This window comes from Schistocerca gregaria, chromosome 3 (genome assembly GCF_023897955.1).
Source record: "Schistocerca gregaria isolate iqSchGreg1 chromosome 3, iqSchGreg1.2, whole genome shotgun sequence".
In the NCBI taxonomy this organism is placed as follows: Eukaryota; Metazoa; Arthropoda; class Insecta; order Orthoptera; family Acrididae; genus Schistocerca; species Schistocerca gregaria.
In genome coordinates this window covers 123,332,699-123,359,896 of record NC_064922.1, presented here as the reverse complement: position 1 = coordinate 123,359,896, position 27,198 = coordinate 123,332,699, and the positions used below count along the sequence as shown (strand labels likewise).

Here is a 27,198-nt window from a genome sequence, read left to right as displayed (position 1 = left end):
AGATAAAGTAGTTTTGTCAAGTAAAGACATGATTGCCGACCGTCTGTTATTTGATATAAATTGTTGATGGTGTACAAAAATCAACCACAAATTGGCTATAGGTTGCATTATTCAAAAAGTGCCGTTACCGGTTTCGAAATCATACAACTCATCATCAGACACCTTTCATGCTGTCATCGATGACGCATTTGCTTACCGGTGAGTTGCCGTGAAATGTACAGACGGACACTCCATGGCAACTCACCAGTGAACTAATGAATCGTTGACCAAAACATGATGGCTCTCTGACGACGAGTTGTATAAATTCGAAGCCGCTGACGGTACGTCTTGAACAAAGCAACCTAAAACCGATTTTCTGCTGCTTGCTGAACATAATGAACAATTTATTGTATAACTATGGAACACTACCCCTTCCTATCAATATCCCCAGCCGTTTGGTAGGTACATCTATCTCACTCGCATAGTATTTCGTTCCAAATAATGACTCACGTACACTCTTTGAAACAGAACCTGACTGGAGGCCGGCCGCTGCAGAGCCCATATCCTCACTGATCGCGAAGTGGGGCAGATAAGATGTTCACGGTGATGATACTCTAATTCCGGCTATCTACACAATCTGGCAACACTCTAGGCTGAAGAAACATACCGAGGAAGTGGTGTCTTCTGCTCGAGCCATTCTGAGACGTCTATGTCCGTGGTCCTGAGGCTTACCCCGTGTCGTTCGCATGAAACGTTTGGCCGTCGAGATTACTTATTACCAAAATTTGTGCAGAGAGTTTCGTCTGAATATTAGTCATGGGTGTAATGGTATCACGGTACTACGAATTTCACTCCCTGTTAATCACGACATAACAGTTTCACGCCAGCCGCGGTGGTCTAGCGGTTCTAGGAGCTCAGTCTGGAACCGCGCGACCGCTACGGTCGCAGGCTCGAGTCCTGCCTCGGGCATGGATGCGTGTGATGTCCTTAGGTTAGTTAGGTTTAAGTAGTTCTAAGTTCTAGGGGACTGATGACCACAGCAGTTGAGTCCCATAGTGCTCAGAGCCATTTTTGAACAGTTTCAACAAATACTATTTTTGCAACCGATTCCTTTGGCATACTGTCTGCTGTGAACACCGTATCCACCAGAGACCTGTCACCTATTAGCTGGGAACAGGTAACGGCTGCGGCGGGGGCACTGCTTTAAATATATACTGCAACGGCCGTCAACATCAGTTTCCTTTGAGATCGGACGTGCTGAGCTCGTGTTGGTCAAGAATCCCTTTACGGCAACAAAGACGCCCTTATCATCACCTCAATGAGTTTGAACGAGGTCGTGTAATAGATCTACCATAAAGTGAAAGTTCCGTTTGCGACATCGCAGAACGTCTTAGCACGAATGTTGTCACGCACGTTATCACTAGCAGCGGTGGTCAAGAGAACGCACGGCCGCGAGAAGGTCGGGTTCCGGACGGCCATGTGGCACTACCGAGTGAGAAGATGGCACCACAGAGACACAACAAACTATTGAAGATCGGTTACTTCACGGACAACTCCGAGCCAAACGCTGTGCGATGTAGATTCCACTGATTCCAAACCACCGCTAAGTGGAGGTGAGGATGGAGGCCTGTTGTGTTTTCTGATGAAAGCTGGTTCTGCCTCAGAGAAGTGATGGCAGTGTGTAGGTTATGAGTCCGGTTGATCGCCTACAGTCAACCCGTCTGCGTATTGGACGCACTGCAGTCACGCAGGGAGTTGTGGTCCAGGGTGCGGTCTCGTATGACAGCAGAAGCATTCTCAAGGTTACCGCATGCACCCTCACTACAAATTTGTACGTCTATGTCGTGATCTGGTCTGTTGTGCAGCCATTCACGAACAGCATTACAGGGATTGTTTACTGTCAAGGTAACGCTCGCACACATGCATGCTTTACAGAGCGTCGACATGTTGTCTTGGCCTTCTCGACCACCAGATCTGTTTGCAGTCGCACGACGACTCCAGCGTCATCCACAAACAACATTAACCGTCCCTGTATTGACAGCCCGAATGCAACCGCCCTGGAACTCCACGCCACAAACTGACATCGCACACCTGTAAGGCAGAATGCACACAAGTTTTTATCCTTTCATTCAACGTTCTGGTGGTTACGCCGATTATTATTCTACCTGTATTTTACTTTTGCAATGGCTTATATCACGCTTACGGTAACCTGTGTACTTGCAGTGTCAATCGTTAAATATGTTACCTAGGCAAACGCTTCGCCCAAACTTTCATTACTCCACATTAATTATATATTGGTGTTGAGGATTTTAGCGTCTGTGTATAATAAATACTAATGCACTTGCTCATTTATTTCGTAACGCTCCCCTCTTGTTTTGTCCCCATATGACGAAAAGTATCGAAATCCATTCACTGATGGTTCTTTCCATCCTTCCCAGAGATTCTGTTGTTGTTGTTGGTTGGTATTACTAAAGGAGACTACTATTGCTGATACGACAAGGTATTTGACTGAGGTTGCCAGAACGCTTACACATTGTACTCGAAATGGAAAGTCACAGGGGAAACACGCACTTTATTACCTAGAATTTCCATATTAGTTGACGTCGCCAGATAAATACAAGCAAGGAGAATCACTAGTTTATCCACTGGCCCAACTCATTCGAACAGGAGCAGAACAAAATTGTCACACATAGTATTCCATTCAGAGTTGTAACATAATAACCAGCAGCTGAGCCAATGGTAGAACTCCTGTCGTCCTATCCATATGGATTTTACATATTGCCTTGAAACGAGACGCTAAAGTAAATGTGCGAATTGTGCCTGGCGAAATATCTGATATTCCATTCTTCCATATTTACTTATCTTGTGTATCAGTACCACCTAGCGATTGGAAAGCTCTCTCGAGTGAATGAATAATAACAGTAATAATAATAACAACAAAAACCAAACAAATAATGAAAGATGTTTATTGTATCTCACAAGAAGGTTGATGATTAAACACAAAAATAAATAAAGATAGGCTGATCCTTCAGTTGTTACAATCCATATTCTTAGGATTGGTAAGTTATTACGTCCTGGCTATTTTCAGAGTAAAAAGAAAAAAACTGAATCGATACACATCGCTAGTCCAACGAGATCTGAACCCGAGCTTACCTTGCCTTTTAGCACGAGTATAGCATTGCGCCACGGAGTAAATACACTCCTGGAAATTGAAATAAGAACACCGTGAATTCATTGTCCCAGGAAGGGGAAACTTTATTGACACATTCCTGGGGTCAGATACATCACATGATCACACTGACAGAACCACAGGCACATAGACACAGGCATGTACAATGTCGGCACTAGTACAGTGAATATCTACCTTTCGCAGCAATGCAGGCTGCTATTCTCCCATGGAGACGATTTTAGAGATGCTGGATGTAGTCCTGTGGAACGGCTTGCCATGCCATTTCCACCTGGGGCCTCAGTTGGACCAGCGTTCGTGCTGGACGTGCAGACCGCGTGAGACGACGATTCATCCAGTCCCAAACATGCTCAATGGCGGACAGATCCGGCGATCTTGCTGGCCAGGATAGTTGACTTACACCTTCTAAGCACGTTGGGTGGCACGGGATACATGCGGACGTGCATTCTCCTGTTGGAACAGCAAGTTCCCTTGCCGGTCTAGGAATGGAAGAACGATGGGTTCGATGACGGTTTGGATGTACCGTGCACTATTCAGTGTCCCCTCGACGATCACCAGAAGCGTACGGCCAGTGTAGGAGATCGCTCCCCACACCATGATGCCGCGTGTTTGTCCCTGTGTGCCTCGGTCGTATGCAGTCCTGATTGTGGCGCTCACCTGCACGGCGCCAAACACGCATACCACCACCATTGGCACCAAGGCAGAAGCGACTCTCATCGCTGAAGACGACACGTCTCCATTCGTCCCTCCATTCACGCCTGTCGCGACACCACTGGAGGCGGTCTGCAAGATGTTGGGGCGTGAGCGGAAGTCAGCCTAACGGTGTGCGGGACCGTAGCCCAGCTTCATGGAGACGGTTGCGAATGGTCCTCGCCGATACCCCAGGAGCAACAGTGTCCCTAATTTGCTGGGAAGTGGCGGTGCGGTCCCCTACGGCACTGCGCAGGATCCTACGGTCTTGGCGTGCATCCGTGCGTCGCTGCGGTCCGGTCCCAGGTCGACGGGCACGTGCACCTTCCGCCGACCACTGGCGACAACATCGATGTACTGTGGAGACCTCACGCCCAACGTGTTGAGCAATTCGGCAGTACGTCCACCCGGCCTCCCGCATGCCCACTATACGCCCTCACTCAAAGTCCGTCAACTGCACATACGGTTCACGTCCACGCTGTCGCGGCATGCCACCAGTGTTAAAGACTGCGATGGAACTCCGTATGCCACGGCAAACTGGCTGACACTGACGGCGGCGGTGCACAAATGCTGCCTAGCTAGCGCCATTCGACGGCCAACACCGCGGTTCCTGGTGTGTCCGTTGTGCTGTGGGTGTGATCATTGCTTGTCGAGTCCCCTCGTAGTGTCCGGAGCAAGTATGGTGGGTCTGACACACCGGTGTCAATGTGTTCTTTTTTCCATTTCCAGGAGTGTATGACGGTGCTTCTTTTAGCTCTCAGCAATTACTGCCGGCCGCGGTGGTCTAGAGGTTCTAGGCGCGCAGTCCGGAACCGCGCGACTGCTACGGTTGCAGGTTCGATTCCTGCCTCGTCTATGGATGTGTGTGATGTCCTTAGGTTAGTTAGGTTTAAGTAGTTCTAAGTTCTAGGGGACTGATGACCACAGATGTCAAGTCCCATAGTGCTCAGAGCCATTTGAACCATTTGAATCAGCCATTACTCTGCTGGTAGTTAATGCTAACAGTACAAAATGTTTCAAATGGCTCTGAGCACTATGGGACTTAACTTCTAAGGTCATCAGTCCCCTAGAACTTAAAACAATTTAAACGTAACTAGCCCAAGGACGTCACACACAACCATGCCCGAGGCAGGATTCGAACCTGCGACCGTAGCGGTCGTGCGGTTCCCGACTGTAGCGCCTAAAACTGCTCGGCCACTCCGGTCGGCTGACAGTTCATAACATGAAATACCAAAACAATGAAAATTTAAGCGTGGAATTAAGAATTATCTTCTTAGGGTCGAAAAATGAAATTTAGTATCTCGGTGTCATGTAAACGCGATGACTATTCAGATTATCTCACCAGTATGATAAGAGAATAACACGAGAATTGAGCAGGATATCTCGGTACCATCCCCAAAAGTTATTGAACAATCATGTGGTTCCAGACATTGTCAGCCAGTTTGCCCAGTCTCAAGTGCACTATCAATATCAAGAAGTTCACGCTTACTACGTCCTCACTACCATCCACCGTCTGCTCCAGGCAGCCCTCATTGGAGACGCACTACCTGACGCCGATCTAAGGAACAGCTTCAAAAAGCAGGTTACACCATTAAAAAATACAAATACGCTTCACACATGTCCTGATCACCTTGAGATGAAAGCTTGTTTTAACAAAACTAAAAATGTCTGCAGAACGGCTTTCTCCAAAATACCAATAAACAGTAAGAGACTATACACTGTTGACATCAAATGGACTGCATCTATATCTAGTCTTGTGGCATACACGACTAGAATATCAAGGAAACCACCTAACTACGAAGATGCTACGAATAATTGACTCATACATCGATGACATGCAATAAGAAATCTAATTGTGGTGTCACAAGAAAAAATTGAAACTATGTTTATCGAAGCAGAAATAAAACAGAAGCATGTGTCAAAAGCGCAGCTGTGCAGTTTCATACATTTTCCACCTCCGGTACCACCATAGGTAATTCGTACTAACTAGCTTGTTCGTTGCTTCCTTGATTTTCGCGCCTTCTTTGATACCAAGGTGATACACACAAGTCCGATCCATGTCACTGACTGTTGCTTCAAATCTATTCAGAGACTTGCTCTTGTTTTCGACTGTCACCACAACACCTAAACTAGACTGTTATAAAAATCTGCGTGACTGTATACTAATCAACATGAAAGAAAAGACCCAACTACATACAATAGAGAGGACCTTTGAAATAAGAGGAATTAGTTACAATGAAAAGCCGTCATCCTGGAAGACAAAACTGAAATTCTATGAAATAGTGATAAGGCCACAAATACTTTACGCAGCAGAAACTCTTAATCTGGCTATAAAAGGAGGGGTTGAAAAATCAGAAAAAGTTGAAAATAGAATCCTAAGAAAAGTGATAGAACCCAAAAGCAGCAGTGAAGATTAAGATCTAATACAGATATGTCTTAAATTTGAAAGAAAAACAACAGATGTAATGCGAAAAAAACATTCAGGTTGTCTAAACATACACATATGATGAATAACGACAGAATAACTAAACAAAACTTTGACTTATTAAACTATTACATATCCAGAATCACGCGGGTGAGAGAAATAGGAAAACGTATCGAAAACGTAGGAGTTGACGTGGATGCAATAAGAGAGAACACTTCTTAAGAAAACCATAGAAGAGGAAGACTTGCACAACAGAATAAAATCAAGAACTGAAAAAAATGTGGGCACAAGAAGAGGAGGAGAATCATTGTCGAAGAATGAATAAAGCCTCAGCCCACAGGAAAGTCCTGGTGAAAACAAATCAGTAGAAATAGTTTATTTATCGTACCCTCTAAAAGAGTTATTGGTACTTTTTCTTAAAAACAGGAAGGAACGTCTTGCGCAGAATTTAATCATTATATGTTAAAGATATCAAGTATAAAGCGTATATGTAACATTCCTGTCGTAATGTCTACTGAGAGAATAAGGACACACGAAAGCTGTCCTGTATAAAAGTACACCTTCTTGACATTCAAAATCGAGAAATGTTATACACTATTCTCTATCTCTCTTAGGTTTTAAATACATGCCTAAAAATGAGGAGAAGATTTTTGACACACACGCACAAGTATTATGGTGAAGTTGTGCTACGTACTTTTCATATTGCCTAGCAGTATTTACAATATGCCCACTGCTGTATGCTTGTGTTATGGTATAAAATGGTAAGCGTCCATTCGTTTGGTAAAATGCTAGTAGCTGTAGGGCTCTACGTAAGAATATGTTGAAAGTTGCAGACATGCACTAAGTCATCTTTCCTCAAGTCAGTTTGTTACTTACGTTAGATTAGTGGAGTGTGATTTGACACATACTCTTTCTTTGGATTCTGAATGCTATAGCATTTTTTCTCAACGCCTGTGATCTGAGAGTGTTATGTGTTTTGGAGTAAACATCTGAAGCAATCTAAAATTGATTGATTCTATAAAACAAAATGCAAGGAAAAAACAATGTACTTGTATCAAATATTGACACCACTATTGATAAAATCACAGAAGTCTGTTGATAGGTGTGGGGATATGACAGGTGCAACATGGGTTTATTGTTCTGTCAAATTCTTCTTGTAATATCATACCATCCATTTCATGTAAATCTACCTCTTGTTCCCTTTCTCTAACATTGTATTCCAGTACATTTTCCTCTAAATATTCTTCTCACTTCCCAGTTTTCCAGTCTTTGCTTACCAGTTAGTACTGACTTGCAATCTCTTTGTACATCTCTTGATATTCATACAGTTGCTTCTCTTTCCTCCGACCGCATTTCTGGTTTTCCTTCAGGTGACATTTATTTTTTTCCTACTTTGCCTGCATCTACTAGGTTGCATGGGTCTTCTAACCATTCCCCCTTAGTCATTTTCCACTTCTTTTAAATCTAATATTTTATATGGATGTAAACCATTTCGCCTGCTTCATTTATTGCATCATTAATTAGAATTTTAGGGCACATATTAAATATCTCCTTCATATCCACTGATTACTACTAGGCCTTGGCTTTTCAACTCCTAGTACCTATGCTGTTTCCACTATTTCGTTTCTCAAAGCTACCCATTCGCCTTATATTGCTCTTCTTGACCCGTTTCATCACTGTTCATCAGAAATTAAATGCCGACTGATTACAATGTGTGCACATTATGCAGTAAGTAAATAGTTTGACAATTAAATTCGAAATATAGCCCTACATTGTAAAAGTGTATATTAAGAATTGAACCTTACAATTTATAAGTCGAGAGTGTTTCTCCACTATTTGCAGAATTTTCACAAAAAATCAGTGCATGTCATAGTTCATCAATTTCACTTGTTAAGGGAAAATGTATCTAATACAGTTTTCAGCTGAAGTGTGTATGTAAATCACCTTGACACATCCTTATCTGATTTTCTGTGTTTCAGATGCCATCAGCAGAAAGTTACGGAAACTTATATCAAAACAGTTCCAAGACATGTAGATCATTTCAAATTGTCTTTAGGTCTTAGATGTAAATCATGGAAAATTTCGACCACCACGATGTATGGGATCCTATTATGGTACTAAAACTACAAATGAGGTAACAGCATTTTGTTACTGGTACTTGTTGATGTTCAAAATAAATTTACATGTATGTAAGTAGGTTGTAGTGGGAGTGTTAGTGATCGAGAAGAGTTCCAGAACAGTCCACTCTGTGAAATTTTTACTAGAGCTGGAAATTTAATTATCTCAACCAGCCAAATTATCAGGAACTCAAACTGTATAGCCCTTAACAGGACATCCTCTTCTAGCATTACTTTTTCTTGACAGTAGTAGTCGATGCCAGCTCTATTTTTTTAATTTTAGACCAGTCAATATTTTCTCAGCAGCTTTTCTAAAATCTTTCATATAATTTTGTACCCAGTGTGTTATAGTTCAAGCTAAAATTTATCAAAAGGAATTACTTTGTTTTGAATGTGATTATCTATAAATACTAGTTTTGAATGTACAGTTGTATTTTTATAGAAACATTTGAAATTACAAATTATTTGGCACACTTAAAATTTCTATTATTATTTACACAATGTAGTACTGTTTATTATTTTTATATCTGGATTCATTTATGGAATAATAATCGAACTTAATAAAAATTCATTTGTCAAGAAAAATTGTAAATCCTTTCGAATATTGTTATTACCGCAGAGTGAGGGATTAATAAGCATGCATCTGATATGATCGGACTTATTTTTGTATTTTGGGCGAACAATGTAATTTCGGTATTGTGAAAGTGTAGACTGTACAATATACTAAAATGTAGCAAAATACATAATCGTAACAACTATCTCCAAATTTATTTACATCAGTTCATCCATGAGGACCTAAAATTACCAGAATTTGAGCTTCAAGAATCAGGCCTCTACACAAGAAGAATTGGAGCCAACTCTACATGAGAAGCTACGTAAACTACTTTTTTACTGTAACCTTTGCTCCTCTCCAATTTTTCATAAAAGACCTTGCTTATTGTGGATAATAACTAGAACCAAGAAGGAGGGGGAGATTACAAGCTGTACATAATTGTAGGTGATGATACTTTCCCTTATCACAGCATTTAATGAAGCCATATAAGGAAAATGTCACATACCAACAAAAGATATTTAATTCTCATTTGAGTAGGGCAAGTAAAACTTCTGAAAGTCGGCTCGTCAGTAGATTGTCAGCTCTTTACAAAACAGCATTTTCTTCTTCATCTGTAACCACTCTTCCTTTTTTTTCCACTTCCATGTGGACTCCTGTATTATGATTACGTTGATGATACTTGAAATGGCTGGCCAACTTATGGAATATCACATTCTTCTATAATTATAAAATCTTCGCCACAATGAATGAGAGAATTTGGTACCTCTATGACATGACAGTCATCCTGAAAGATGTACACACTGGGGGAACTCTAATTGTATACCCGAAAATAGAAGCAACTTCAACCTGCTCGCTGCAGGTAGCAGCAACGCGAGAGTGATGGCTCACACTGGCTTGCGTCTGACGGTGGCTGGCGGTGGCGTCGGGGCGCTCTGCAAATGGGTCTTCGCTTCCGTCTGGTCGCTTCAGCAGTGGTGTCTAGGTGTACACATATTTCTTGAGGGACTTCTCAGGTGTCAGGTATGAACAGGATGTTGGCACCTCATGCCTGCAGGACCTGTGTGTGGTTTGACAGCTGATGGCCATCTCACTTCGCGGAGACTGCCGCTAGTTCCCTGTGCAGTGCAATGGACAGAGGTCGGCGGAAGATGTTTGTGTACATTGATTGCGTGACTGTTGCATTATCTTGCTAGTGGGTATGTAGTCTGTGCTGATTGCAGGTCTACACTGAAATTATGAACTCCCGTGGTCTAGGGGTAGCGTCCTCGATTCACAATCAAAACGTCTTCGATCCCAGGTTCGATCCCCGACACTGTCTAAATGTTGATAAATAATCAGCATTGGCGGCCGAAGACTTCCGGCATAAGAAGTCAGCCTCATTCTGCCAACGGCCTTGTCAAAGAGGGCGGAGGAGCAGATAGAGGTTCAGGGCACTCTCTTGCCCTAGGGGTGGGAATTTGCCCCTAAAGGCGGAAGAATCAGCAATGATCAAAGCCATGAGGATGCAGAAGGCAATGGAAACCACTGCATTAAAGACACGTAACGTGTATCCACAGGACATGTTGCCTGTAGTTGAAGAAATGTCATGTTGATCTCTCCATTGGCAAAAGATTCCGGAATAGTCCCCATTCGGAACTCCGGGAGGGGACTGCCAAGGGGGAGGTTACCATGAGAAGAAGATTGAATAATCAACGAAAGGATAATGTTCTACGAGTCGGGGCGTGGAATGTCAGAAGCTTGAACGTAGTAGGGAAACTAGAAAATCTGAAAAGGGAAATGCAAGGACTCAATCTAGATATAGTAGGGGTCAGTGAAGTGAAGTGGAAGGAAGTCAAAGATTTCTGATCAGATGAGTATCGGGTAATATCAACTGCAGTAATAAATGGTATAACAGGTGTAGGATTCATTATGAATAGGAAGGTAGGGCAGAGGGCACACTGTGAACAGTTCAGTGACCGGGTGGTTCTAATAAGAATCGACAGCAGTGCAACACAAACAACGATAATTCAGATAGGCATGCCGACGTCGCCAGTTGATGACGAACAGATAGAGAAAGTGTATGAGGATAATGAAAGCGTAATGCAGCATGTAAAGGGGGACATAAATCTAATAGTCATGGGCCACTTGAATGCAGTTGTAGGGGAAGGACTAGAAGAAAAGATTACAGGAGAATATGGGCTTGGGACAAGGAATGAAAGAGGAGAAAGAATAATTGAGTTCTGTAACAAGTTTCAGCTAGTAATAGCGAATACCCTGTTCAAGAATTACAAAAGGAGGAGGTATACTTGGAAAAGGCCGGAAGATACTGGAAGATTTCAATTAGATTACATCATGGTCAGACAGAGATTTCGAAATCAGATACTGAATTGTAAGGCGTACCCAGGAGCAGATATAGACTCAGATCACAATAAGTAGTGATTAAGAGTAGGGTGAAGTTCAAGACATTAGTCAGGAAGAATCAATACGCTAAGAAGTGGGATACGGAAGTTCTAAGGAATAACGAGATACGTTTGAAGTTATCTAACGCTATAGATACAGCAATAAGGAATAGCGCAGTAGGCAACACAGTTGAAGAGCAATGGACGTCTCTAAAAAGGGCCATCACAGAAGTTGGGAAGGAAAACATAGGTTCAAAGAAGGTAGCTGCGAAGAAACCATGGGTAACAGAATAAATACTTCAGTTGAGTGATGAAAGGAGGAAGTACAAACATGTTCCGGGAAAATCAGGAATACAGTAATACAAGTGGCTGAGGAATGAAATAAATAGGAAGTGCAGGGAAGCTAAGACGAAATGGCTGCAGGAAAACTGTGAAGACTTCGAAAAAGATTTGATTGTCGGAAGGACAGACTCAGCATACAGCAAAGTCAAAACAACCTTAGGTGACATTAAAAGCAACGGTGGTAACATTAAGAGTGCAACGGGAAGTCCACTGTTAAATGCAGAGGAGAGAGCAGATAGGTGGAACGAATACATTGAAAGCCTCTATGAGGTTGAAGATTAATCTGATGTGATAGAGGAAGAAACAGGAGTCGATTTAGAAGAGATAGGGGATCCAGTATTAGAATCGGAATTTAAAAGAGCTTTGGAGGACTTACGTTCAAATAAGGCAGAAGCGATAGATAACATTCAATCAGAATTTCTAAAATCATTAGGGGAAGTGACAACACAACGACTATTGACGTTGGTGTGTAGAATATATGAGTCTGGTGACATACCATCTGACTTTCGGAAAGCATCATCCACACAATTCCGAAGACGGCAAGAGCTGACAAGTGCGAGAATTATCGCTCAATCAGCTTGACAGCTCATACATCGAAGCTGCTTACAAGAATAATATACACAAGAATGGAAAAGAAAACTGAGAATGCGCTAGGTGACGATCAGTTAGGCTTTAGGAAAAGTAAAGGGACGAGAGAGGCAATTCTGAGGTTACGGCTAATAATGGAAGCAAGGCTAAAGAAAAATCAAGATACGTCCATAGGATTTGTCGACCTGGAAAAAGCGTTCGACAATATAAATGGTGCAAGCTGTTCAAGATTCTGAAAAAAAAATTTGGGGTAAGCTATAGGGAGAGACGGGTCATATACAATATGTACAACATCCAAGAGGGAATAATAAGAGTGGACGATCAAGAACGAAGTGCTCGTATTAAGAAGGGCGTAAGACAAGGCTGTAGCCTTTCGCCCCTACTCTTCAATATGTACATCGAGGAAGCAATGATGGATATGAAAGAAAGGTTCCGGAGTGGGATTAAAATACAGGGTGAAAGGATATCAATGATACGACTCGCTGATGACATTGCTATCCTGAGTGAAAGTGAGGAAGAAGTAAATGATCTGCTGAACGGAATGAACAGTCTGATGGGTACACAGTGTGGTTAGAGAGTAAATCGCAGAAAGACGAAGGTAATGAGAAGCAGTAGAAATGAGAACAGTGAGAAACTTAACATCAGGATTGATGGTAACGAAGTCAATGAAGTTAAGGAATTCTGTTCCTAGGCTGTAAAATAACCAATGACGGACGGAGCAAGGAGGACATCGAAAGCAGACTCGCTATGGCAAAAAAGGCATTTCTGGCCAAGAGAAGTCTACTAATATCAAATACCGGCCTTAATTTGAGGAAGAAATTTCTGAGGATGTACGTCTGGAGTACAGCATTGTATGGTAGTGAAGCATGGACTGTGGGAAAACCGGAACAGAAGAGAATCGAAGCATTTGAGATGTGGTGCTACAGACGAATGTTGAAAATTAGGTGGACTGATAAGGTAAGGAATGAGGAGGTTGTACACAGAATCGGAGAGTAAAGGAATATGTGGAAAACACCGATAAGGAGAAGGGACAGGATGATAGGACATCTGCTAAGACATGAGGGAATGACTTCCATGGTACTAGAGGGAGCTGTAGAGGGCAAAAACTGTAGAGGAAGACAGAGATTGGAATACGTCAAGCAAATAACTGAGGACGTAGGTTGCAGGTGCTACTCTCAGATGAAGCGGTTAGCACAGGAAAGGAATTCGTCGCGGTCCGCATCAAACCAGTCAGTAGACTGATGAAAAAAAAAACTTCAATTGTATTGGTAATTTAGGAGTTGTTTGCGTGTCTGCGAAGCATTGTTTAGGAGTATTTTACAAGTCTGTAGGCAGTGCTATAAATTATTTGGTAATTTACAAGTACTGAGCGTGTCTACACATCAGTCATCATCATCATCATCATCATTTCAGACTGATTATGCCTTTCAGTGTTCAGTCTGGAGCGTAGCCCCCTCATAAAATTCCTCCACGATCTCCTATTCAGTGCTAACATTGGTGCCTGTTCTGATGTTAAACCTATTACTTCAAAATCACCTCTTAACCGAATCCAGGTACCTTCTCCTTGGTCTGCCCCGACTCCTCCTACGCTCTACTGCTGAACCCATTAGTCTCTTGGGTAACCTTGCTACTCCCATGCTTGTAACATGACCCCACCATCTAAGCCTGTTCGCCCTGACTGCTACATCTATAGAGTTCATTCCCAGTATTCCTTTGATTTCCTCGTTGTGGACACCCTCCTGCCATTGTTCCCGTCTACTAGTACCTGCAATCAATCTAGCTACTTTCATATCCGTAACCTCAACCTTGTTGATAAGGTAAACTGAATCCACCCAGCTTTCGCTCCCACACAACAAAGTTGATCGAAAGATTGAACGGTGCACAGATAACGTAGTCTTGGTACTGACTTCCTTCCTGCAGAAGAGAGTAGATCGCAGCTGAGCGCTCACTGCATTAGCTTTGCTACACCTCGCTTCCAGTTCTTTCACTATGTTGCCATCCTGTGAGAATATGCATCCTATGTACTTGATACCGTCCACCTGTTCAAACTTTGTTCCGCCTATTTTCCACTCAGTCCGTTTATAATTCTTTCCCAGTGACATTACTTTCATTTCGAGATGCCAATCTTCATACCATAGTCCTTACATTTTTGATCTGGCTCTGAAATATTACTTTGCAAACTTCCAATCGAATCTGCCACCGCAACTAAGTCATCCGCATATGCAAGACTGCTTATTTTGTGTTCACATATCTTAATCTGAGCCCACCAGTCTATTTTTTTCAACATATGATCCATAAATAATATGAACTACAGTGGGGACAGGTTGCAGCCTTGTCTTACCACTGAAACTACTCTGAACCATGAACTCAGTTTACCGTCAACTTTAACTGATGCCTGACTATCCATGTAAAGACCTATAATTGCTTGCAAAAGTTTGCCTCCTATTCCATAATCTCGTAGAACAGACAATAACTTCCTCCTAGGAACACGGTCATATGCATATAAAGCATACATACAATTCCCTCTTCCACTCATAACACTTCATTATTTGCTGTAAGCTAAAGATCTGGTCCTGATAACCTCTAAGAGGCCTAAACCCACTCTGATTTTCATCCAATTGGTCCTCAACTAATACTCGCACTTTCCTTTCAACAATAACTGAGAAGTTTTTACCCACAACACTGATTAAAGAGATACCTCTGTAGTTGTTACAAATATTTTTTGTTTCCATGTTTAAAGATTGGTGTGATTACTGCTTTTGTCCAGTCTGATGGAACCTGTCCCGACTCCCAGGCCATTTCAATTATCCTGTGTAGCCATTTAAGACCTGACATTCCACTGTATTTGATGAGTTCGGACTTAATTTCATGCACCCCAGCTGCTTTATTGCACTACAACCTATTGACCATTTTCTCCACTTCCTCAAATGTGATGCTATTTCCATCATAATTCCTATCCCATTCTACCTCGAAATCTGAAACATTTCTGATAGTATTTTCACCTACATGGAGCAGCTCTTCAAAATATTCCCTCCATCTGCCCAAGGTATCCACAGAATTCACCAGCAGTTTTCCTCATCTGTCCAAAATACTTGTCATTTCCTTCTTACCTCCCTTTCGAAGACTGCTAATTACATTCCAGAATGGTTTTCCAGTAGCTTCATCCATAGTCTCCAACCTATTTCTTCTTGGATGCTGCAATTACCTGTTTGGCTTTGTTTCTTTCTTCAACATAACTTTCTCTGTCTATCTGAGTTCTATTATGTAGCCATTTTTGATATGACTTCTTTTTCCTTTTACATGCTGCCTTGACTGTCATTCCACCAAGCTGTTTGCTTCATCCTACTTTTACACACTACTGTTGCAAGACATTCTTTAGCCACTTCTAGTACTGTGTCCCTGTACCTTGTCCATTCCTGTTCCAATGAATGTAATTGATTACATTCAACTGACTGGTACCTTTCTGAGATCGCTGTTATGTACTTGTACCTGATTTCCTTATCCTGAAGTTTCTCCACTCTTATCCTCCTACATGTGGACCTGACCTCCTGCAGTTTCGGCCTCACAATCCCAATTTCACTGCAGATTAAATAATGATCAGTGTCATCAAAAAATCCCCTGAATACACGGGTGTCCCTCACAGCCTTCTTGAATTCCTGATCTGTTATTATATAGTCAATGACAGATCTGGTTCCCCTGCTTTCCCAAGTATACCGGTGAATGTTCTTGTGTTTAAAAAAGGCGTTTGTGATTACTAAGCCCATACCGGCACAGAAATCCAAGAGAAGTTTCCCGTTCCTGTTGGCCTCCATATCCTCTCCACATTTACCCATAACCTATTCATACACTTCTGTTCGATTTCCAATCCTGGCGTTAAAATTACCCATGACCAAAACACTGTATTTGTCCTTTACTATAACAACTACATCACTGAGTGCCTCATAAAAACTATCCATCTTATCTTGATCTGTCCCTTCACAATGCGAATATACTGACACTATCCTAATTTTCTTGCTAGACACTGTCAAATCTATACACATCAGTCGTTCGTTTACATATCTTATTGCAACTACGCTGGGTTCCATTTCTTTCCTGATATAAAGCCCTACACCCCATTGTGCTATTCCTGCTTTGACTCCTGACAAGTAGACCTTGTATTCTCCCACTTCCTCTTCTTTCTCACCCCTTACCCGAATGTCACTAACAGCTAAAATGTCTAGCACCATCTTACTTGCAGCCTCTGCCAGCTCTGACTTCTTCCCAGAGTTGCCCCCATTGATATTAATAGCTCCCCATCTCATTATCATTTGTTTGCCAAGTCGTATCTTAGGAGTCCCTGGTTTGTCAGTTAGATGTGGGACTCCATCACCTCCAAATGTCCGAGGCATTTTGCTCTGATTGTTGCCAGCATCATATTTAAAGTACCAGGGAAGCAGGCTGCTAGCCTTACTTGCCCCAAGATCCATTGGGTTTTACCCCTAACAGTTGAGGGACTAACCGGTGGATTTGGTAGTTTTTTCTGTATGAGCACAAAGGTGACCGCACCTTAGAATATGTCCGAGATGCCCAGCCTTATTTCAAAGTAACTCGTATCCCGACTGTCAGGACCACTTACTTGGCCACTCATACGTTGCCCGTGGTTCATGAACTAGGACATGACTACAGGAACCCACACCATGAACCACTATTTAGGAGCAGTTGCTGGTCTGTGTGCTGTGTACTGAAATTATTTTAGTGTAGTAGTTTGCATGTGTGTAGGCTGTGGAATTCATTATTTTGACAATTTACTATTAGCAAGCGCGTCTGTTGCATTATTTACGAGTAGTCTGGAAGTCTGCAGACTGTGTATTGTGACCCCAAGCACATCAGAGCGAGTGTTTTGTGTCAGTGTGATAAATATACTATCTCTCAAAATCCGTTCCTAAATCAATTGTTCCAAGACAAATAAAGTACACCCCTTCCTAACTCTCTCCAGCATCCCTGCGCAGGCTGATTCATTTTCCCCTCCAGACAGTCATGTTATGGATGAGAGCGCTCTCTGATGGCAGTAGTGTCTACTAGGTCACTTGGACTAAAGATCTCGTGGTGGAGACACTGCCTGCAAAATAAAGACTTATGACCAGCTCAGGCAGAGTCCTTTTTGTGCCATTTTCCCCGACCATATTTGGTTTTATCATGGAACTGACGACTGCACCCTCTGGTTACAGTAATGTGTACTAGGTATATACTTTGTGTCGACCACACAGTTTCCTGCCATTCCCCCTGCCCACCGTTTCGAGTTACATCACAAAATAGATGACATCTCTCTCTGGTGACTGCAGTGTGTACTAGGTCCAGACCTCGTGGTGAACACACTGTTTCCCACCAAAATCCGCCATCTTGGATAATGGTACTTCTGACATCAGCTGACATCATTGCTGTCATATTTGATTACGTCAATGAGTGTACAACAGCACCCTCTGGTGTTGATACTGTGTACTAGGTCAGTTGTACTCCTGAGCCCATGGTGGCCATGCTGTTTCCTACCATTACCCCACCACCCCAGATCGCCATTATTGATTATGTCATGGAATGGATAACAGCACCCTCTGGTGGTGGGGCTGTGTACTAGGTTAGTTAGACTCTAGATCCCATGGCGACTACACTGGATGGTGGTGGTGCATCCAATTGTTTAATTTAAATAGTGCATGCAAAATAAGAAAGACTTTTGTGAAGACAGGTTGAGTCCTCTCCCTGCCAATCTCTAGAAAGAGGTGGTGGTTGGGTGACTTATGTTGGTGGAGGTAGCGAAATTGGCCTTTCTTTCCTGCCATTTTCCTAGGGTAGTAGAGAGATCCCAATTAACCTATCTTCAAGCCAAAAATCAATCTCTTCGCCAGTTCCTAGAAGGAGGTGGGGGGCGGGTAGTGGAACTGCCATTTCATTCCCACTATTTTCTTAGGTTAGTAGGGATACCCCAATTGTCTTATCTTCCAGCCAAAATTCAAGCTTCCCACCAGTTCAGAGGAGGAGGTGGCAGTCGGGTGACTTAGGTTAGTGGAAGTAGTCGAAGTGACCTTTCTTATTCCATTTTCTTATCTTAGTTGAGGGAACTAAGGTGTGATGCATTATCCTGGTGGAATTTCAACTTCCCACCGTTTTCTGGAGCGAGGGGTTGTGATTGGGGTTAGGTTAGTGGAGGTAGCCCATCTGACCTATCATCCCACGAAAATTCCAATTTCCCGCCTAAATCCGCCATATTGAAAGATGTCTTCGCCATTGAATAACATCATGATATTTTGCTCAGTCTACATGCCACCATCTTGGATGAAGTCATCGCCGCCATCTTTCATACGTCTGACAACAATGCAGAGTGGTCTGATAAACAATACTGACATGGAGTGTGTCTCCAGTGGTTTGAATTATTTTCTTTGTCATCCCTCTCTAAAACATATACAATGAAGCGGTACCGGTACAGTTTCGCAGAACTCAGTGGGAGGCAACTTGTGTATGGGGAAGTACGTTACAATGCTCCCGCTGCTGAAAGGAAGTACAGGAAACGGATTTCCAAACAAGCATCAACCATCACGACGAGTGCTCATTGCTCTCGATCGACGAGTGCGGGAGACTTGTTCATTGGAAAGGAGAAACAAGAGACTTGGCAACATCAGGACAACTCGCACATCCAGGTTTGAAGTGGAGTTGCTGGAACGTGTTGCAACAGACCCCACTCGTCGTATTGCATGTGAAATGGGCACGGCACATACTAGCTTATCACTGGTACTCCACGAACAACAACTACACCCATATCACCCACCAAGAGTCCATGCAATGCCTGTGACTGACATTGCACCAAGGGTCACACACACTTGTAGTTGATCCAGCAATGGACTGATCTATCAGATTTCCTCCAAATAGTGGTGTTGACTGACAAGGCCTCATTTGTTGGTGATGGTATTTCAAACAGTGGGAAAAGCCATATGTGGGACGCGGAAAATCCTCACCATGTATTAGTCACACCATAAAGTACGTTTTGCTGTAATTGTCTGGGCCGGCATTGTATGTGACAGTTTCACTGAGCCATACCCTCTACCTGGGTGCCACAATGGCCAGCTGTACTTGAGGTTCGTGTCTAGAGTGCTAACTGAGTTGTTGGAGTACATATCTTTGGCTGCTCGTGAGATCATGTGGATACAACATGATAGTGCGCCATCTCACTTCAGTGCGGATATCCACAACCACCTCAGTCGCGTATTTCAAATGGTTCAAATGGCTCTGAGCACCATGGGACTTAACATCTGAGGTCATCAGTCCCCTAGAACTTAGATCTACTTAAACCTAACTAACCTAACCTAAGTACATCCATTCCCGAGGCAGGATTCGAACCTGCGACCGTAGCAGTAGCGCGGCTCCAGACTTAAGGGCCTAGAACCGCTGGCCACAACGGCCGGCTCCTGTGTTTCCTGATCGCTGGAATGGAAGGGGAGGTCACCTGACCTGAATCTCTAGATTATTTCCTGTGGGATACGTAAAGTCACTTGTGTATGAGACTACAGTGGATGCAGAGACAAAATAACCTGCCAGGGTTGTAGCTACCTGTGATGTGATTCAATCACACCAGGGATATTTGTCACAGTGTGTCAGATCATGTTTGCCCATGTCAAGCTTGCATTGAGGTTGATGGCAGTCCTTTTCAGCACATTTTTAGATGCGGTACAAACGGTACATTCATTGTGTCAATAGTGGTATTTACAGATAACCATAGGTAATGTAAATAAGAAAGTACACAGCAGTGTGATTTTATTCCTATTACCCCTTCAGGTGGTTTCTGAGACACCAGGTTCTGTACCTCAAATTATTCAGTGTGGCATACCCAATGTCCTTTTAAGCCGGTCGACGTGGCGGTTCTAGGCGCATCAGTCTGGAATCGCGCGACTGCTATGGTTGCAGGTTCGAATCCTGCTTCAGGCATGGATGTGTGTGATGTCCTTAGGTTAGTTAGATTTTAGTAGTTCTAAGTTCTAGGGGACTGACCTGCACGGATGTTAAGTCCCATAGTGCCTAGAGCCATTTAAACCACTGTCCTTTTAAATTTTTGCTCGCTCTTACGAAAACACTTTTAGAGAATTGTGGCTTATGAGGAGCTCCTTGACCATGATATCACATTCTTCTTAAGTCTCTATTCACATCATTGTCCTAGCTGGAGTGATGACAACGCTTTCGAGCTCGTGTGTGATTTCTTAGCTGGTTTAGTGCCATATTTTACAACCACCTTACGTAACTGTCGATAGCCCGTGTCCGTAACTAAAGGGGATCTGACTGGAATTAGTGCACGTTTCCACTTCACAGTAACATCACCTGCAGTCGATTGAGGCAGCTTTGGATCGATTGAAAGTCCCTGATGGGTCAGTTATTCAGGTGTCATACAATAAGTTCGAAGCCACTTTACGCCCCTGATGGAGCCATTCTGATGTTTCAGCTTCTCTGCTCAAAATAGAATTGTGTCCGCCTCCATTTACACTGGTGTGGCTTTTAGTGCTCCGTTCTGCATTACACTGAAGTGTCAGAATACTTCTGTTACACTATTATTTGAGTAGTTCTGTAAGTTCCTCATCTGTGCATTATTTCTAATACATGCTTTCAACTCAGTTATAGTAATACGTTGAGTTTAATTACACCTGCTAGTTGGGAGATACCTAGGTCACTGTCAGGACAGGGAGCTATCAGGCAGATTTCCAGATTAGCAGAACCTGATGTCACAGCGGAGATCCAAACGAGATCAGATAGTAATAGCTCAAATCATCTACCAACTCCCTGTTGCCCAAGGTAGAAGAACATGGAGGGTGCACTTTCTCCTGAATCGATGTACGCAAGGGATGCTCCTGATTCTGTGGCGCGGTAATAGAACAGTGTCCGAACTGTCTCGGACAGAGATGTGTTCCAAGTGCCAATTTAGCCTCGTTCAAGTGTGTGGTCGTGATGCAGCTGCCTGTCACATCGACGTACATATCAGGGTCTTACGGTACCCGAGTCACGTGACACGCCGAACCATTCCATGGACAATACTGACATGGGCGCTCTCCCTCTCTCTTTCTCTCTCTGTCTCTCTCTCTCTTTCTCTCTCTCTCTCGCTGTCTCCCTCTCTCTCTCTCTCTCTCGTGCACACCAGCTGCTCCGTATGTAATTGCTCATTACAGTACTACATATGTCTCGTCTTCAAGATGGTAGTGATAACAACTAGTGAAAGCGCTTTAAGAGAGAAAAATTGAGGTGTAAAGCATTATGACTTGACGTCGCATCGACCATGACGTCATTGGAGACGGAGCACAGGCTTCAAAAGTGGTTCAAATGGCTCTGATCACTATGGGAATTAACGTCTGAGGGCATCAATCCCCTAGAACGTAGAACTACTTAAACCTACTAACCTAAGGACATCACACACATCCCTGCCCGAGACAGGATTCGAACCTGCGACCGTGGCGGTCGCGCGGTTCCAGACTGTAGCGCCTAGAACCGCTCGGCCACAACGGCTGGCCGAGCACAGGCTTGCATTGAGGAGAAAGGAAGAATGAAATCTCCCGTGTCCATGTCAAAGGAAGTATTCCCGAATTCAGCTTAAGCCATTTACCGAAGCAACAGAAGGTCTAACCAGGATTGCGGAACAAGTATTTCAACCGTTAGCCTCCTGACGTTTTCCCTCTGCCTTACTACTGCGTCACCTAACTTTAGTGCCTATTTAAAGTCACTCTTACGCTTTATCCCTAATAATTTAATGATCATTCAGTGCGAATCACCTAACAATTGCACAGTAAGTATTTCGGACATGGAAGGCAATATCGATACGGGATTTTCACGGATGGGAATCGTAGGGAAGTGCACGTACTTGCAGCCAACACACTGATTCTGAGACGATGACGGAAGCTCAGTATTTTACTGCAGTTACACATTTTAAGTAGAACAATGCTATTGAGAGTAAAGTCTTAAAACCAGCGCAAATGAGAATCCCAATGGTGTTTTTTGTAGGAAGGTAGTGGTAATATTTTACGAGTTATCGTATTATGACCACTGTAAAAATCGATAGCTGCTTGTTCCATCCTTTTGCTTAGATGCCGAACGACGATGTTATGTTTGTTTACATGATGTTTTGTATACGCTGCGACTGCATTGCGTCGACCCTGTCACTTGTGCGATAGTGGACGTAGCAGGACGTGCTTGGAAGATGGTATTTCCCTATGAGGTAAAACCGGTCATTCTCACGTTTTGTGGTGAATGTTGGATGTATGCCGTTCGTTCGTGTTCCATGTACACCAATAGATATAACAATAGATCAAGATTTTAAACATGACTGAAACAGTAACTGCTGAAATTCTTCACGGTAAATGATAACAGCCAAACAGTAGCAGGATAAAGATTTATTAAAATTCTTCACCACGATTTCGGTATACCTAAATATACCTTCATCAGAAGTAAAATACACTAAAACCATATCCTCCACTGGGGGTACATAAAACAATTGTGCATTGCGTCGACGCCTTTGGCACAATTGTTTTACGTATCTCCAGTGCAGGATGTGATTTTAATGTATTTTGTTTTTGATGAAGGTATATTTATGCATACTGAAACCGTGGTGAAGAATTTTAATAAAGCTTTATCCTGCCACTGTTTGCTGTTATCATTTACCACGAAGTATCACAATAGAGTTCAAACTCTTTAACCTGTTCAAACAATTGCAGAGGATGTGAAACGGCGTATTACAGCTACTAAATGTCTTCTTCCAAAGCTGTTTCACAGAGGAAGACTGCACTGTGCTTCCTTCTCTAGATTGTCGCACAGTTGACAAAATGGTAGATATCGAAGTAGACGACAGAGGGATAGAGAAACAATTAAAATCGCTCAAAAGAGGAAAGGCCGCTGGTAATGATAGGATACCAGTTCGATTTTACACAGAGTACGCGAAGGAACTTGCCCCCCTTCTTGCAGCGGTGTACCGTAGGTCTCTAGAAGAGCGAAGCGTTCCAAAGGATTGGAAAAGGGCACAGGTCATCCCCGTTCTCAAGAAGGGACGTCGAACAGATGTGCAGAACTATAGACCTATATCTCTAACGTCGATCAGTTGTAGAATTTTGGAACACGTATTATGTTCGAGTATAATGTCTTTTCTGGAGACTAGAAATCTACTCTGTAGGAATCAGCATGGGTTTCGAAAAAGACGATCGTGTGAAACCCAGCTCGCGCTATTCGTCCACGAGACTCAGAGGGCCTTAGACACGGGTTCACAGGTAGATGCCGTGTTTCTTGACTTCCGCAAGGCGTTTGACACAGTTCCCCACAGTCGTTTAATGAACAAAGTAAGAGCATACGGACTATCAGATCAATTGTGTGATTGGATTGAGGAGTTCCTAGATAACAGAACGCAGCACGTCATTCTCAATGGAGAGAAGTCTTCCGAAGTAAGAGTGATTTCAGGTGTGCCGCAGGGGACTGTCATAGGACCGTTGCTATTCACAATATACATAAATGGCCTAGTGGATGACATCGGAAGTTCACTGAGGCTTTTTGCAGATGATGCTGTGGTGTATCGAGAGGTTGCAACAATGGAAAATTGTACTGAAATGCAGGAGGATCTGCAGCGAATTGACGCATGGGGCACGGAATGGCAATTGAATCTCAATGTAGCGAAGTGTAATGTGATGCGAATACATAGAAAGATAGGTCCCTTATCATTTAGCTACAAAATAGCAGGTCAGCAACTGGAAGCAGTTAATTCCATAAATTATCTGGGAGTACGCATTAGGAGTGATTTAAAATGGAATGATCATATGAAGTTGATCGTCGGTAAAGCAGATGCCAGACTGAGATTCATTGGAAGAATCCTAAGGAAATGCAATCCGACAACAAAGGAAGTAGGTTACAGTAGGCTTGTTCGCCCAATGCTTGAATACTGCTCAGCAGTGTGGGATCCGCACCAGGTAGGGTTGATAGAAGAGATAGAGAAGATCCAACGGAGAGCAGCGCGCTTAGTTACAGGATCATTTAGTAATTGCGAAAGCGTTACGGAGATGATAGATAAACTCCAGTGGAAGACTCTGCAGGAGAGACGCTCAGTAGCTCGGTACGGGCTTTTGTTAAAGTTTCGAGAACATACCTTCACCGAAGAGTCAAGCAGTATATTGCTCCCTCCTACGTATATCTCGCGAAGAGACCATGAGGATAAAATCAGAGAGATTAGAGCCCACACAGAAGCATACCGACAATCCTTCTTTCCACGTACAATACGAGACTGGAATAGAAGGGAGAACCGATAGAGGTACTCAGGGTACCCTCCGCCACACACCGTCAGGTGGCTTGCGGAGTACGGATGTAGATGTAGATGTAGATGTACCTGCGCTGCAATTTCCGCTCAAGTGGTAGAACGTGTGCAGCAATCGTTGCATGGCGCACTGGAAGCTTTTACCGACGCTGATGTTGGCCATTTTGAGCACAGGCGTTGGGGGCACATTAGTTCTTTCGTTCCAGATCCCACAGAGGTACTGAATTCACCTTTGTTGTCCTTTGGTTTGTCCTCGGCAATGTCCCATGCAACAACGCGGCTGCTCCGGAGACTTACTAACGACTGTGTAGGGTTCAACATACGTACCCTCATGAAATTCACTTTCGTTTGTGCTACAAAAAGGACAACTGTCGGTGTTTGCAATGTTCAAACTATGATACCTCGTAAGGTACAGGCACTGGACTCGTGGAACAATCACCACTGACGTTCTGGTGTGGTTAATTGTAGTGCTAGGAGAAGGCATTGTTCCACCGAAATATTTGCACCTTTTCTAAATAAGTACACGTCCGTAAGTCATAATACCTTGTGAATTGTCTCTATAGGTGAGGCCCCGCCTACCATCCCAATTTATGAAATACACTTACCAACGGCGCTTACCTTTGTCGACATGTTTGCGGTGCAAGTTTAGGACGATGGGACAGGTAGGGCGTGCGTGTACTTACGGTTAGGTTCGAATCCGGTGATGAAATCGGGACACGGCGCGTGGGCGGTGACACCCGCGGGTGTGTCGAACCAGCAGGACCAGCCGTCAAACAGGCCGGGACAGAAGAGCCCTGCAACAAGGAGACGTACGTGCTCGCGTCAGCTGCAAGGCGCTACACAAGGCAGAGCGCGTGGGTGTACTGGGAATTAACCTGACTCAGTGTATTTTCTGTCTGTTTACATTTGAAAATTCATCAGTCTCTTCTAGTTAAACGAGGATATTCACCAATGAGCCAAAACAGCATGACAACCTGTTTAATAGAGCGTTTTTCCATTTTTTCGGCACATTACAACAGAGATTCTGCGTGGCATGGTTTCTATAGGTCAGTGAGCGGACTTCAGGAGTAAGTGGCAACACATGTCTAAGCACAAGTCAAGCAATTCCCGGATATTATGGGATGGTGTTTTACGAGCACGAAGCTGGCACCCGATGTGTGTGAGGTACAGATCTAGCACATTTGCTCATTCAAATGGCTCAAATGACTCTGAGCACTATGCGACTTAACTTCTGAGGTCATCAGTCGCCTAGAACGTAGAACTAATTAAACTCAACTAACCTAACGACATCACACACATCCATGCCCGAGGCAGGATTCGAACCTGCGACCGCAGCGGTCGCTCGGTTCCAGACTGTAGCGCCTAGAACCGTCCGGCACATTTGCTGGTCAAGACATCAATGTGAGTTTACTGTAACGTCCCTCAAACCACTCTAGAACGATTATGGCCACGCAACACGTTGTAGGTGGAGACGTAAAGCATGAAAAATGCAGGTGGTCCTTAATAACATTCACGTAGTTCACTGTACCCGTGGTCTAGGAGTAGCGTCTTTCTCATAATCAAAACGTCTTCGGTCCCGGATTCGATCCCCGCCACTGCCTAAATTTTGATAAATGATCAGCATTAGCGGCCGAAGACTTCCGGCATATGAAGTCAGCCTCATTCTGCCAACGGCCTTGTCAAAGAGGGCGGAGGAGCGGATAGAGGTTCAGGGCACTCTCTTGTCCTAGGGGTGGGAAATTGCCCCTAAAGGCGGAAGAATCAGCAATGATCAACGCCATGAGGATGCAGAAGGCAATGGAAACCACTGCATTACAGACAGGTAACGTGTATCCACAGGGCATGTGGCCTGCAGTTGAAGAAGTGTCGTGATGATCTCTCCATTGGCAAAAGACTCCGAAATAGCCCCCATTCGGATCTCTGGGAGGGGACTGCCAAGCGGGAGTTTACCATGAGAAAAAGACTGAATAATCAACGAAAGGATAATGTTCTACGAGTCGGGGCGTGGAATGTCAGAAGCTTGAACGCAGTAAGGAAACTAGAAAATCTGAAAAGGGAAATGCAAAGGCTCAATCTAGATATAGTAGGGGTCAGTGAAGTGAAGTGGAAGGAAGACAAGGATTTCTGGTCAGATGAGTATCGGGTAATATCAACAGCAGCAGAAAAAGGTATAACAGGTGTAGAATTCGTTATGAATAGAAAGGTAGCGCAGATGGTGTGTTACAGAGAACAGTTCAGTGACCAGGTTGTACTAATCAGAATCGAGAGCAGACCAACACCGACAACGATAGTTCAGGTATACACGCCGACGTCGCAAGCTGAAGATGAACAGATAGAAAAAGTGTATGAGCATATTGAATGGGTAATGCAGTATGTAAAGGGGGACGAAAATCTAATACTCATGGGCGACTGGAATCCAGTTATAGGGGAAGGACTAGAAGAAAAGGTTACAGGACAATATGGGCTTGGGGCAAGGAATGAAAGAGGAGAAAGACTAATTGAGTTCTGTAACAAGTTTCAGCTAGTAATAGCGAATACCCTGTTCAAGAATCACAGGAGGAGGAGGTATACTTGGAAAAGTATTACATCATGGTCAGACAGAGATTCCGAAATCAGATATTGGATTGTAAGGCATACCCACGAGCAGATA

The 27,198-nt window shown here is 43.5% G+C and overlaps 1 protein-coding gene across 3 annotated transcripts in view; it reads right to left on the bottom strand.

The window, feature by feature from the left end:
* LOC126355690 (calcitonin gene-related peptide type 1 receptor-like) overlaps positions 1-27,198 on the bottom strand; it is a 1,110,235-nt gene that overhangs the window by 218,350 nt on the left and 864,687 nt on the right. For all 3 annotated transcript variants that reach the window (XM_050006057.1, XM_050006058.1, XM_050006056.1), the window contains exon 4: positions 25,232-25,342. In XM_050006057.1, the coding sequence (XP_049862014.1) occupies positions 25,232-25,342 (111 nt within the window). The remainder of the gene's footprint in view (positions 1-25,231; positions 25,343-27,198) is intronic.